Below are 13963 nucleotides of genomic sequence, written 5' to 3'. Positions count from 1 at the left end.
TTGTGTCGTTGTCACTTAAGGATTATGCACGGCTATGCAGATGAAATATAGTCAGCTTTGCTGTTTCTTTAAATAAACATTTTAGATCAGGTTTTGAATTTGTGTTAACATTTCAAAGTGGCCCCCATGTGAAAGAAGAGCAGTACTAAAAGCTCTCATGTTGCCGACAGCATCAGTCGGCAATACGACACCTTCCTGTTTCAGAAACCTGTGTGGGGCCAGCCTTCCTCTTCCTATGCAGTTGCTCACTACAGACACCAAGTTCCCTCCATTAGCACATCTGGAAGATACAGCAGGATGAAAGTTACACAAGTCCTGCTCGTCCACAAGAAACCCATTTTTGTCACTTTTAAAAATATACCAAGCAAAACTGGGTGGTGGAAACATAGGTGCTTCTCTTTCCTCATCATCTTAACCTCTTGTTCACTTTCCAACAACCTGAACCACCCATCTGGGTGTTTCCAGTTTTTCTTGATCTGGCTTAGGAAGCTATCCCCACTAACGAGGAAATATAAAGGGGTACTCTACCCTCTTGCCCAATAACTTAACAAATAGTTCAAAAGTCATATTTTTACATGTAGTCTCTCAGTATTATGTATGACCCATTACCTTGAATTCTCATGGAGTGAACAATGCACATGCAGTTGATCCAATCGGGAGACTGAGATGATGTGAAGGTGTGAACAAGAGCCAAGGTTTTGGCATCAATTATAACAATGTCTTGATATTCTCCGCAGCACAGAAGCCAGCCTTCTCCTGTCATCCGGAAGGGGCAGTGGTAATACTATGCAAATGGAATTCAAGCAAAAAATTCATTATCACTGGCAATTCACATAATTTTGGCTGTGGTGAAAACTTCTCTGAATTTAAATTTTATCATCTATTCAGTGAAGGGATTAGTATGAATAGCAACTAAATTTTATTTAGTTAAGTTTTTCCATACTTCTAAAGTTATCAGTTTAGCACTTCTGCCTCACTTATACTTCATAATTTTTTTTAGAGAAAGGGGGCTCACTTGTGAAGAAGGAGTATTATTCTGAATACCAGGTTCTTTATTCTAACAACCTGGTTACGTTGTATGTTAAGAAGAAATAGAAGTGTTTGAAGAGTATTTGAGGAGCTCTGGTCCTGAATGAGTTTTGAGAATGTCCTCCTTTAAAGATGAAGTGATATGGTCTACCCTTGCAACTCCCTCTCTGCGTAGGGTCTGGGCCCCAGAAGACCGTCTGTGTGTATCCCAGTGCAGGCCGTCAATGCTCAGAGCAATCGCTGAAACAGGAAAACCTGTCAGCACCACTGCGACCCTGTGGCTACTGTACATATACGCTGGGAGTCCATCTACCAAAGGCCAAAATCGGTTTTACATTTTTGGAAATGATTACAAAGGTTATGACTATGCCTCTTGATCTCTTCATGAATAACTAATTCAGAAAAGAAGAATCTATCCACCCCCAAAATATTAAAATTGGAGACAAGGAAAAGAACACATTTTCCTTTATAAAATAGCACATCGCTAAAATGGGATCTTTCTATGTTTGTATCTGTGTCTCTCTGTGTGTGTTTTGTGAGTGTACCTAAGGAAAAATAAGAAAATTATCATTCAAATGTATCTATATTGAAATCTACAAAAATAATAGAAAGAATTGGCTGAATAATAGCTTTGGGGGAAGAAAAACATCAAAATAAAAGATGGTAACTGACCATATTATACTCCAATGACAAAATAAAACGTTCAAGGAAAGAGTATTCTCGAAAGACATTTCTTCCAATGTGTGCCCAGCAATGCCCTGAAGGGGCTGCAGAACCCAGTGCTGTTCGGAAGGAAGGTGCTGTACTTACACAGACTGCCGTGTGCCTGTAAGGAAGTATGGCCTTCTCCATGCACTGTCCGTTGGTGACATTCCAAACACACATCTCCCTGGCAGAGACAACCTCGTATTATTCTCTGTCATTTCCATTCAATTGGCTGGAATAATTTTTGTGCCACCAAGTTTTTCTTTAGTGCCGCACTTAAAAGAGGCCTGATTGTTTATGTGGCTTTTTGTTACAGGTTACTGGGCAAGGAAATGTTGTGGTCATTAGCAGGGATGACACACTGTATCTGTGTCTTTTTTTGTGTGGGGGTAATTGTACCTGCAGCCAGCCTACAGATCTTACCCTGGTGCCAACCTGACCTACAGCACATTGTGGGGATACAGCTATCGCAGCCTGTTAGTGACAGTGCAACGCTCTCTCTGTGGAAGCTGCATCCTCTTGGAAACGCTTTATTTCACTGAACTTAAACTACATATTCTGAAAAGCATAATGCATCAAGGGCTGTGTTTGTGGAGTGGAGGCAGCTCTTCTGTAAAAATAAACAGTGCCACCAAGAGGCCACGTGTGGTCTATTAATGATGAGATTTGTTTCTTTGCTTCTCCTAAAATCCTGAAATGATCCATGCCACTTAATGTTTAAAAAATGCTTATTGTTTAGAAAACTATTACATCATTACCTATATGTTACAAGGAGATAGACATAGTTATAAAGTAACAACTGCAAAATAGGCCTAGCGAAAGCAATTTAAATCTCTATGATTTCTGTTCACGAAAACCAGAATGGCTGTTTCAGAATTGGTGGGTAAAATATTCTTCCATTTGGACAGTTTCAAAACATAAACAAAATGTCCCATGGACAAAATGAAAGTTTTATTGGCTTTCAGGGAGAAGCTGCTATTAAGAAAATAAGATGAGGACGAATAATTTTCACTGCATTTAGTAATTTGTGGCCTTGTTTGCTTTTGTTTTTGTTTTTGTTTTTCTAGTCAAACACCAGGACTCAATCTTTAAATCAACAATTCTCAACCTCGGTGATTTTGCCCCACAAAGGATGTTTGCCAAGTTTAGAGATATTTCGGGCTGCCACAATTTAGGGACGCACTACTGGCATCTAGTGGAGAAAGACCAGGGATGCTGCTAAACATCTATAATGTACAGGATGGTCCCCACAACAGAGAATTCTTCAGTGGTCCAAATGTCTTTAGTACTGAGGTTGACCAACCATGTTCCAGGAACAGAATATTCATGTTTTTTTCTCTGTGTTGATATCAAACTTTATTCTAAAAATAACTTGGGGAATAAAACTTATAACTGGAAAAAATCTGTATCTGAAATATAAGACTGAAAGAATGGTAGAATCTGAAATAATGTATCTCATAGGTATATAAAAATATGTCAAAAGTAAAAAAAGAATCATAAGCAGTCATCAATATAAAATATTATTTCTATAAAAAATTGTCATCAGCATGGTTCTCAATTTATCTGTGTATCAACAGTCACCTGGAAATTTTTTTATTTTTATTTTTTAAATATACATATTTTATTGATTATGCTATTACAGTTGTCCCATCCCCCCCTTTATTCCCCTTCACCCTGCACACAGCCTCCCACCCACATTCCACTCCTTTAGTTCATGTCTATGGGTCATACATATAAGTTCTTTGGCTTCTCCATTTCCTATACTATTCTTAACTTCCCTGTGTCTATTTTCTATCTACCATTTATGCTACTTATTCCCTGTACCTTTCCCCCCTCTCTCCCTCTCTCACTGACCTGCTGATAACTCTCCACTCAATCTTCATTTCTGTGATTCTGTTCCTGTTCTAGTTGTTTGCTTAGTTTGTTTATTTGTTTGTTTGTTTTTTAGCTTCAGTTATTAATAGTTGTGAATTTATTATCATTTTACTGTTTGTATTTTCAATCTTCTTTTTCTTATATAAGTTCCTTTAACATTTCATATAATAAGGACTTGGTGATGATGAACTTCAACTTGACCTTATCTGGGAAGCACTTTATCTGCCCTTCCACTCTAAAGGATAGCTTTGTTGGGTAGTACTCTTGGATGTAGGTCCTTGCCTTTCATGACTTGGAATACTTCTTTCCAGCCCCTTCTTGCCTGTAAGTTTTCTTTTGAAAAATCGGCTGATAGTCTTATGGGAACTCCTTTGTAGGTAGAAGTTTCAATAAAACTCCTTTTGTAGGTAGAACTCCTGTCTTCTTTTCTCTTGCTGCTTCCAAAATTCTCTCCTTATCTTTAATCTTGGGTAATGTAATTATGATGTGTCTTGGTGTGTGCTTCCTTGGGTCTGACTTCTTTGGGATTCTCTGAGCTTCCTGGACTTCCTGGAAGCCTGTTTTCCTTTGTCGGATTGGGGAAGTTCTCCTTCATTATTCAAATAAGTTTTCAATTTCTTGCTCTTTCTCTTTTCCTTTTGGCACTCTTATGATTCGGATGTTGGAAAGTTTAAAGTTTTCCTGGAGGTTCCTAAGCCTCTCCTCATTTTTTTGAATTCTTGTTTCTTCATTCTGTTCTGGTTGACTGCTTATTTCTTTCTTCTGGTCCAAATTGTTGATTTGAGCCCCAGCTTCCTTCCCCTCACTGTTGGTTTCCTGTACATTTTTCTTTATTTAATTTTTCATAGACTTCATTTTTTGCCTTTATTTTGCGACCATACTCAACCATTTCTGTGAGCATCCTCATTACCAGTGTTTTGAACTGTGCATCTGATAAGTTGGCTATTTGTGTGTTGCTTAGTTGTATTTTTTGGAGCTTTGATTTGTTCTTTCATTTGGGCTATATATATATATATTATTTTATTTTATTTTATTTTTTTGGTCTCAGGCTCCTTTTACATAGTAAGGGGCGGAGCCTCAGGTGTTCACCGGGGTGGGGCAATCCAAGTTACTGTGGGAACAAAGCCACTTGTTTAGTTCTCTGCCAGCTGGCAGTCACTTTTGCTGCTACCCACAAGCAAATTAGGCCCTTCTGGTGCTGATTCCCAGGTGGGTGGTTTTTTGTACATTCTAAGACCTTGTGGGTCTCTCCAACAAACTCTCCTGTGAGGCTGGGCTTTTCTCCCACTTCCTCAACCCTGACAGGTGTTTTCAATCAGAGGTTTGAGGCTTTATTACCCCGTGCTGGAACCCTGGGTTGCGCGGTCTGTCTCACTCCCTAGTTTTTCCTCCCAGTTTATCTGTATGAAAATGTTGGACCACCCAGTCTGCAATCCACTGCCTTGCTGAGGGTCCTCTCTGCCTCACTATGCATCCCCGCCCCTCCTACTGGTATGTATCAATGTTTCTTTAACTATTTGGTTGGTGGACTTCCATGAAATTTGATTTTCTATCAGTTCTGGTTGATTTTCTATCGGTTCTGGTTGTTTTTAAATTTGTTGTTGTCATCTTTTTGGTTGTGTGAGGGAGGCACAGTGTGTCTACCTATACCTCCATCTTGGCCCTGGGAATATTTTTTAAAAATACCCTCTGAGATTCTAATTTCATACTCCTGTGTTGGGATCCTGGCATGTGGAATTTTGAAAAGCTCCTGGTTAGTTAACCTGTTTTTTAGGTGTCTATCTCCAAACTAGTGATTTTAAACTCAGGTTGTGTAGTAGAATTATCATGGAGCTTTTAAAAAATACTAATATCTGGGACCCAACCCAGATATCAAGCCAGACTTAATTACGTTACGCTTTCCATGGTTGAAGCCTGGGCATCAGTAAACACTCGCCCAGGGACACTAATGTTCTTGGACTCTCTACTCCAAACATGTCTCTGAACCAGCAGCATGGGCATTGTCCTGGAACTGTCTGGCATTGTCCAGGAATGTGTTACAAGGCACAAGTTCTTGAACTTCAGCCAGACCTAATGAACCCATTCCTCCAGGCATGGGGCCCATAAATGTGTATTTAAACAAACTCTGCAGGTATTCTGATGCAAGCTCCGGTTTGGGGAGCACTTTCCAACAAGCCTCCAGAATTGGGTGCCTGCTTATCTCTTTAGTTTCATTTCTTGCCGGTGATTAAAAGTTTTATTAATATGTTCAAACCATCTTATTAATACCAAGACTTTTTGCCTCAAAGTTTTATTAACTATGTATATTTACTGACATGAAAAATTAATAGAGCTATATCAACCTTATTTTGGTTTGTAGTTATCTGATAAGTCTTTTTCCATCCACTTTTAACTTTTCAATGTCTGTGTGCTGTTTCTTTTTTTGAAAAAAATGATATGCTGTTTCTTTTTTAAAATTTATCTGCCAATTTGTATAATTTAACTGAAGGACTTAGTGCCTTTATGTAATTTTGATTGCTATTCTATTTGGAGTTATTTCAACTATCTTATTCTGGGCTTTCCATCTGTCCCATTTCTTTTCTTATTTGTATTAAATATTGTTGTTCATTTTTTAAGTTAAAGGTTATGCATTCTGTTTATTTTGTTTTTATTTCTTTTGTCTATTTTTTTTTTAGTATCTAATCTGGAAATGTCACCATGGACATCTAGCTTAAAGTCTAAAGTTAATCAGCATTTTTACCCACCTCTAAAACTCCAAAACACATGGGAGCTCATCAGTACACTATTCTGTGCAATTTTGATTTAGGATTGTGTGGAGGTGGGATAAGGAGTATATATAATATTATTGTGTCTTATAATCTATGTCTATTTAATTTTTAAAATATTTGCTGTGCTTTGTTCAATATTCTTCTCCCAGATCAGGTTTTCCTTCTGAAATCATTGTCCTCACTGAAGAATATAATTTAGAGTTTTGTTGCTTATAGAGGGTCTATTGGCAATAATTGAAAGTTTTATTAATATTTGACTTATATGTTACTATTTTGTCCTCATGTTTTGAGGATATCTTTGCAAGACATATACTTCTATGTTGATAGCTATTTTCTCTCAATTTTTTAAGATACTTCACTGCTATCTAGTTTTATTTTACTGTTGAGAAGTCAGCTCTCAGTTGAATTAACATTCCTTTGTAAATGATGCCTTTTCATTCTGTCTCCAAGAGTTTATTTCCTTTTATTTACCCTAGAACTCACTGGGATTCCTGTGCCCACACATGATGTGATACCTTGGGGTGGGGGGGAGAAAAACTGAGTCATGAGGCAACTCTGATCCCCCCTTGATCATCTCAGAGGCAGAAAGGCCCAGCCCCCAGACACTTCCTGGGACTTCTGAAAACTAAAAACAAACAAACGAAAAACCCCACATTGCTGTTTGGGTAACAATAGTCCAAGCCTAGTAAATTTAATAACTTTCAGCATATTAAATTAGATGCTAAGTATGCAGTAGCTCTAAGAAATATATTAGAGATGCAGGATAAGTTTTGGACACCAAACGAACAGAGTTCTAGAAATTCAAGTCATATTGGAAAAGGAAGACCAAACCAGACTCTTTGGCTATGTAACAGTCATATTTACAGGGTTCATACAGCTGAATTCATCAATCATCAAGAATCTGTTCATTAACCCTAGATTCTTTTTTGGAGGTAGAGGACTATGGGCAAAAACTTCCATCTGGAACTTGGTTACTTTTCAGATCTATTTCTCACTGAGCTGTTACTTTTCTCAGTTCTCCAAGTAGTCTCAGAAAAAGTCCACCACCACTCCCCAAATTCTTGAGAGTGTGAATGACTATCCCAGCATGGCTAGCAGGCTTTGTGGCAGCCCTATCGTACTGGAGCTACCAGAAAGCATTAAAAGAGAATGCACTGGGCCATTCCATGTTAGCCTTATTCAAAATGTAGTCTAGTATAACAATAAGGGGAATAAGTACTTCTCTGGTATAAGCTATGAGAATAAGTACTTTGATATCAGTTCCACTAGCCATTTTGTTATAAACTAGTTAGTTTCTCCAAGTTGGACACTTAATTCCTCATTCTTTCGGCTCTCAGAATTTAAAGCCATATAATTTCTCCTCATACTAAAAACAAGAAAAGGAGAAGTTCTCTTATTTCATCCTGTAACCCTATCCCTCATTCACAAACCTATGCTAAGTCAATTTTGCATTCTTGAGTATACTTTGGCAAATAACTCTTGGTAGCTCTTCCATTCATGGGGCCTTTTCCTACAGCCGAGTCCCACTTCATTGAAACAAACCTCATTTCTATGAAACACAGCCCAAATTACTATCTATGTTCCTTTTTCTTTTCTCTCCCTCAATTCCACTTACAATTGAATCCTCTCCTCTGTTCACTTCATAATGATTTCAGACAAGTGTACAATGTGAAGATTGTAACTATTGAATTATTTTACAAAACTACAAAGGCATGGATGGTTTTACTTAAGAGCTCAAAGTGAGTTGCTTCATGGAATAAGACAAGGACCCAGACTTTTCCATTTTCCATTCCAAAATAGGTGCGATTTACACAGTGAGGCTGCTAAAAAACCTGATGCACACATTGGGATGTTTAAGTATTGGGAGTCATAGTACAGATTACGTTCCTTGGGACCATCACATAAATCACTCAGCCATTGAAAACCTAACCTTTTGTAAATGTAAAAGGAACATGTTCATTGCCAAGATTTCTCCAGCCCTAGAATTCTGTACCACATCAGCTGTTAAACTAGAGAGGAAAGAGATAGGCACAGAGTTTCATGTACCACACCTACCCATTTTCAGCAGCACTAACGACATAGGGCTGTTTAGAGAAGTCTCTTGCTCTGGCCAAACAGGTTACTGAAGCAGAATGACCAAACAGAAGTTCTTTTGCTGAAATCTGAAAATGATAAGGATAAGCTTTTAAACAGCTGTAAACTTTTTGGTGAGAATATAAACATGACATTACATATATATTCATAATTCTGCTAAGTAAATCCTGTTACAATATGTTTTGCTGTACATAGTCAGGAAAACTGATATGTGGCATATCAAAATCCACAGAACTTCTAAATAAAGATACCATGCTGCACAAATCACTTTGTTTGTTTTTGGTTTTGTATCCATCAGGAAACCTAGAAGATTGCCAGACCGGTTTTACAACATCTAGGTTTTGAATACAAATAAGCCGGTGTTGATGTTTATTATGCACCAAATTTGCCTCAAATAAAAGTAGACTATTAATATGCAAATTTCAGAATTCAGAAATGAGTTTACAAAACATAAACAAAAGATAACCCTTTCTGTAACCATTATAATACCTTATTTGACTTGTTGCTTCTGAAATACTTTACTTTTCTACGTAAAAAGTAAAATTGCAACTGAGCTATTATCTCAAATGCCAGTATTTTTCTCCAATCTGTGAATTTAACAATAGGGCATTAAGGGCTAATCCTTCAATCATTTCATGCGTAAAAAAAAAGTCCATTTCTCATTATTTTGTAAAACATGATTATAAAAATAAAACCATAAAATGGAAAACATGCCAGATCCCCTAAAATGGAGAAGCATTTACCATTAAGGGAATGAAAATTTAATTTAAATAACTAGAAAACTTGTCATTAATACAACTTGTTTCATGACTAATAAATAAATAAAAATCTAATTTCCAAATGAATTAATATTCATTATGTTTTTTCTGAACTATGCAAACATAGATGTATGCGGATGATAACCCAACCATATCAATGAAAACAAATTATCTCATAGCATAATTGTTCTCTGCCTTTATCTTATTTCTATCATAACCAGAAATACTTCTTTAAAAAGTCTGTTATCGGTCTAAACTTCTAGTGCTATACGGAGTTTATGTGGTTAGTTAGAATCCCTTACAACCCAAGTTCTGACTCTCTGCCTTATTCCTGGAAAATTCAGAAGATTCTATCTCAGAACAACATAATATGTTTCCCCATCACCACCCCTGGGAAAGCACACCCCTAGGAATTTAATCCCATTTCCACCGTATTGCAGGCCAAATTAAACAGTGAACTGGGGTACATCAAGGACATTGCCTCCTCCAGAGAAAATCCACCAGGGACAAAATATCAGAACGGAACAGCACTGCTTCGATATTGTACTCAACTCCTTCTGCTACTCAGTCCCCACAGGTAGTTGAGTAACCTACGACAATTCACTAGTCTCCTAATTTTATCATGTTTTAAAACTGCTGTGAAGAATAGTAAAAAAAATTCTACAATCACACCTAGTCATTTTCATGATGAAAGTCAGGAGACCTTTCCTTGTATTCATTGGCTCTACCTCTATGAAGCACTGTCCCCCATACCCACCCCCACACCAGGTACTCCCATGGCACAAATGAGAAAGGGAAAAGAGCACATGAGCTCACTAGCATCTACCAAATTCCAGGCACTGGAGTGACTATGAAAAGTTTTTAACCCCCCATTTCAAAGGCGATACAATTGAGGTTCAAAGAATATAAGTCATTTGTTCAATAACAGAGTTGGTAAATACGAGCTAGAACTTCACTCAGATATCTCTGTCCTTTCTGCGCAACATTGATAGTCTCCATTTTGTTATTGCTGTTTCCTTGTGAGTATTAAACAGAAAGAAAATACAACATTTTAATCCTAAAGGAATATATTTCAGAGATGTTCAACTCATCTTTTTTATAATTTATTTTTTAAATATTTTTAAAAGATTTTATTTATTTTTAGAGAGGGGAAGGGAGGGAGAATGAGAGGGAGAGAAACATCAATGTGTGGTTGCCTCGGGTATGCCCCCTACTGGGGACCTGGCCTGCAATCCAGGCATGTGCCCTGACTGGAAATCCAACCAGCGACCCTTTGGTTCACAGACCAGCACTCAATCTACTGAGCTCCACCAGCCAGGGCCTTCTCTATTCTTAAAGTTGTAATGAATACTAGCAATCAACACCACGAAACCCAAGTGAGAAAGTTTTTAACATGATACTTGGAGAGGTTCCTCATCAGTAGACTAAAGTTCCAGGGAAGCCAGAAGTCTTTGTGAGTCAGACCCTGAGCCTGGAAGCAGCAGGCATAATCTAGGCATATGATGAGATCCCAGGACAGGGAGACTTAGTCTGCTGCTCCTCTGTATCCTGCCATCTATGACCCACAGACAAAGGAAAGACTGATGAATATTTGGATACTCCAAGATATCCAGAACTTAAATCACCTTCTTTCTTTCCCTACTCCTACACTCTACTTCTTATACAACATCATTATTCCCATCCATCACTTAAACCCCAAACCTGTAACATATCCTTGACTGTTTCTGCTCCTTTACCCACATCCAACTGTTGCTCATTGCTTGTCTATTCTCTTTTCTTGATAGCTTTCTGGGTTTCATCTCCTCTTCTTTCCCATTGCCACTGATTTGGTTCATGCTCAAAACCTGCCATGACTATAGTGCTATAGAACCCTGCTACCTAGAATTCCTTCCCTTATCTCCCCCTCCCTTCAATATTCCCTTCACATTAATATCCAGTGTGTTCTAAATCACAAATGTAATAACATAGGATTATGTCACCTCCTTGCATAAAACATCTTCAAATCCCTTAACAGCACCATTTTTAATTAAGACATAGTGTTAGCTCTTGCTAGTATAAAAAAAAAAAAAACACCTAAACTCCTCTGCATATCGAATTCTAGATTGAGTCTGCTCCATCTCTTAGAGTCCTTACAAATGTGCCTATCACTCTGTGTTCCAGGCCTACTCAACTACTCTTACCAGTTCCCAGAAAGCAAAACATTCATGCTTTTTATACACATTTATTCTGTCTACATTCTCCTCATACCTTTTTTCCTATTCAAATCCTGTGCATCATAGAACTCAATTCAAACATCACCCTCAGAAAGACTTTTCCTCCAAAACCACAGTGAAATACCACTTTGCACTGATTAGGCTGGCTATTAGAAAACAAACAAAAAGACTTCTGCCAAGATGGATGCATAGGTGGAGATGCAGTGCTTTCTCACACAACCAAGTTTAGAGACAATAAAATATGAGCAACAGAAAACATAGCCAGAACACAGAAAATTGAACTTTTCAGAAGTCTGATAACAACAAATTCTTCAGCCTGACCGGTAAGGGGGTGAAGCCAGCAGCTTGCAGAGCAGGGTTGCACAGGAAAACTCGGTCAGACGGACTCAGGCGCTCCAATCCCAGGTGTGGGGTTGCAATGGGCAGACCCAGTGAGCAACCGAGTGAGTGACCTGTGGATCCAGTGAGGGTGCAGGGCGGTGGGTTGACTGTGGTCGTACATTCCTGCCCAGGTGGACCAGCCAGGGAGTAGGCGGTGAGACGGGACCAGGCAGGCCTGAGCGGCAGGAGGCAGCAGAGGGGGCCACCATTTCCCCGCTCTGACCCTGCCCCCACATACAGTCACAACCCAGCAACCTGGGCGGCCCCGCCTTGGTGAACACTTAGGCTCTGCTCCTCATACTTAATGGGAGCGAACAGAACAAAATGGCTCAAGAAGATCCCAAAGCCCCAGAGCCCATAACTCTAAGCGAACAAGAAATAGCAAAACTTTCAGATGCACAGTTCAAAACACTGGTGATCAGGATGCTCACAGAACTGGTTGATTTTAGTCATAAATTAGAGGAACATATGAAGGCTAAACTAATTGAAATGAAGGGAAATGCACAGGAAACCAATAGTAATGGAAAGGAAACTGGGACTCAAATCAAGGGAGTGAACCAGAAGGAAGGAAAAAATGACCAAATAGGAAAATATGAAGAAACAAGAATTCAAAAAAATGAGGAGAGACTTAGGAACCTCCAGGACATCTTTAAATGCTCCAACATCCAAATTATACGGGTATCAGAAGGGGGAAAGGAACAGTCACCAGTGGAAAACTTATTTGAATAAATCATAAAGGAGAATTTCCCCAATCTGGCAAAGGAAATAGACTTCCAGGAAATCCAGGAAGCTCAGAGAGTCCCAAAGAAGTTGGACCCAAGAAGGAACACACCAAGGCACATCATCATTACATTAGCCAAGATTAAAATGAAGGAGAGAATTCTAGGAGCAGCAAGAGATAAGGGGATGGTCACCTACAGAGGACTTCTCATCAGACTGTCAGCTGATTTCTCAAAAGAGACCTTACAGGCAAGAAGGGGCTGGAAAGAGGTATTTCAAGTCATGAAATCCAAAGACCTACAACCAAGATTGCTCTATCCAGCAAAGCTTTCATTTAGAATGGAAGGACAGATAAAGTGCTTCTCATACAAGATCAAATTCAAGGAGTGCATTATCACCAAGCCCTTATTATATGAAATATTAAAGGGACTTATCTAAGAAAAAGAAGATAAAAAAGATCAGTGAAAGGACAGCAAACTCATAGTTATTAACAACCACACCTAAAACAAAAGCAAACTAAAAGGATAAGCTAGATCAGGAGTGGAAACATAGAAATGAAGATCTCATGGAGGGTTAGCAACAGGGGAGTGGGAGGAGAAGGGGGGAGAAGGTACAGAAAATAAGTAGCATAGACGGTAGGTAGAAAATAGATAGGGGGGCAAGAATAGTATGGGAAATATAGAATCTAAAGAACTTGAGACACATGGTCACAAACTAAAGGGGGGGAATGGTGGGGATGGGGGGTGCAGGGTGGAGGGGAATGAAGGGGGGGAATAGAACAACTGTAATGTCATAATCAATAAAATAAAAATTAAAACAAGGAAAACAAAAAAAGAAAAGAACAAGTGTCAATGAGGATGTTGAGAAATTGGAACCTTTGCACACTGCTGGTGGGGGATGTAATATGTAAACTGCTATGTAAACCAGTGTGGCAACTCCTCAAAAAATTTAAAATAGAACTACCATACAACCCAGAAATCCTACCTCTGACTATATACCCCAAAGAAGTGAAGACGGCAACTCAAATAGATAGTTGTACCCCCAGATTCATAGCAAGGTTATTCACATTAGTCAAAAGACAGAAGCAAGCCAAATGTCCACTGATGAGTGTATGAATGAACAAAATGTGGCCTATACAAACAACAGAATATTTTTTTAGCCTTAGATGGGAAGGACACTGTGACACATGCTACAGCATGGACGAAACCTGAGAACATTATGTCAAGTGTGATAAGCCAGTCATAAGAGGATAAATATTGTACAATATTGCTTATATGATATACGTAGCTGTATTCATAGAAACAGACAGTAGCCTACTGCTTTACAAATTCCTATTAAACGAGTCTGTCTTCCACATTAGACTTGGCAACACTTGAAGGAGGGGTCTATTCCTAGAACAACAACAAAAACATCTGCTTAT

General features: G+C 38.6%; 1 protein-coding gene across 1 annotated transcript in view; it reads right to left on the bottom strand.

Annotated features, from left to right (window-relative positions):
- Window positions 1–13963, bottom strand: part of WDR72 (WD repeat domain 72) — a 199119-nt gene that overhangs the window by 162676 nt on the left and 22480 nt on the right. The window contains exons 3-5 of the mRNA XM_053670098.1: window positions 8433–8539; window positions 1840–1918; window positions 610–784 (exon numbers count right to left, since the gene is read on the bottom strand). Of these exons, the coding sequence (XP_053526073.1) occupies window positions 610–784; window positions 1840–1918; window positions 8433–8539 (361 nt within the window). The remainder of the gene's footprint in view (window positions 1–609; window positions 785–1839; window positions 1919–8432; window positions 8540–13963) is intronic.

Source organism: Artibeus jamaicensis, unplaced genomic scaffold, assembly GCF_021234435.1.
Source record: "Artibeus jamaicensis isolate MK-2021 breed Jamaican fruit bat unplaced genomic scaffold, CSHL_Jam_final contig_548, whole genome shotgun sequence".
NCBI classification, from domain to species: domain Eukaryota; kingdom Metazoa; phylum Chordata; class Mammalia; order Chiroptera; family Phyllostomidae; genus Artibeus; species Artibeus jamaicensis.
The sequence above is the reverse complement of the archived record's forward strand: the minus strand, read 5'-3'. Positions and strand labels throughout refer to the sequence as shown.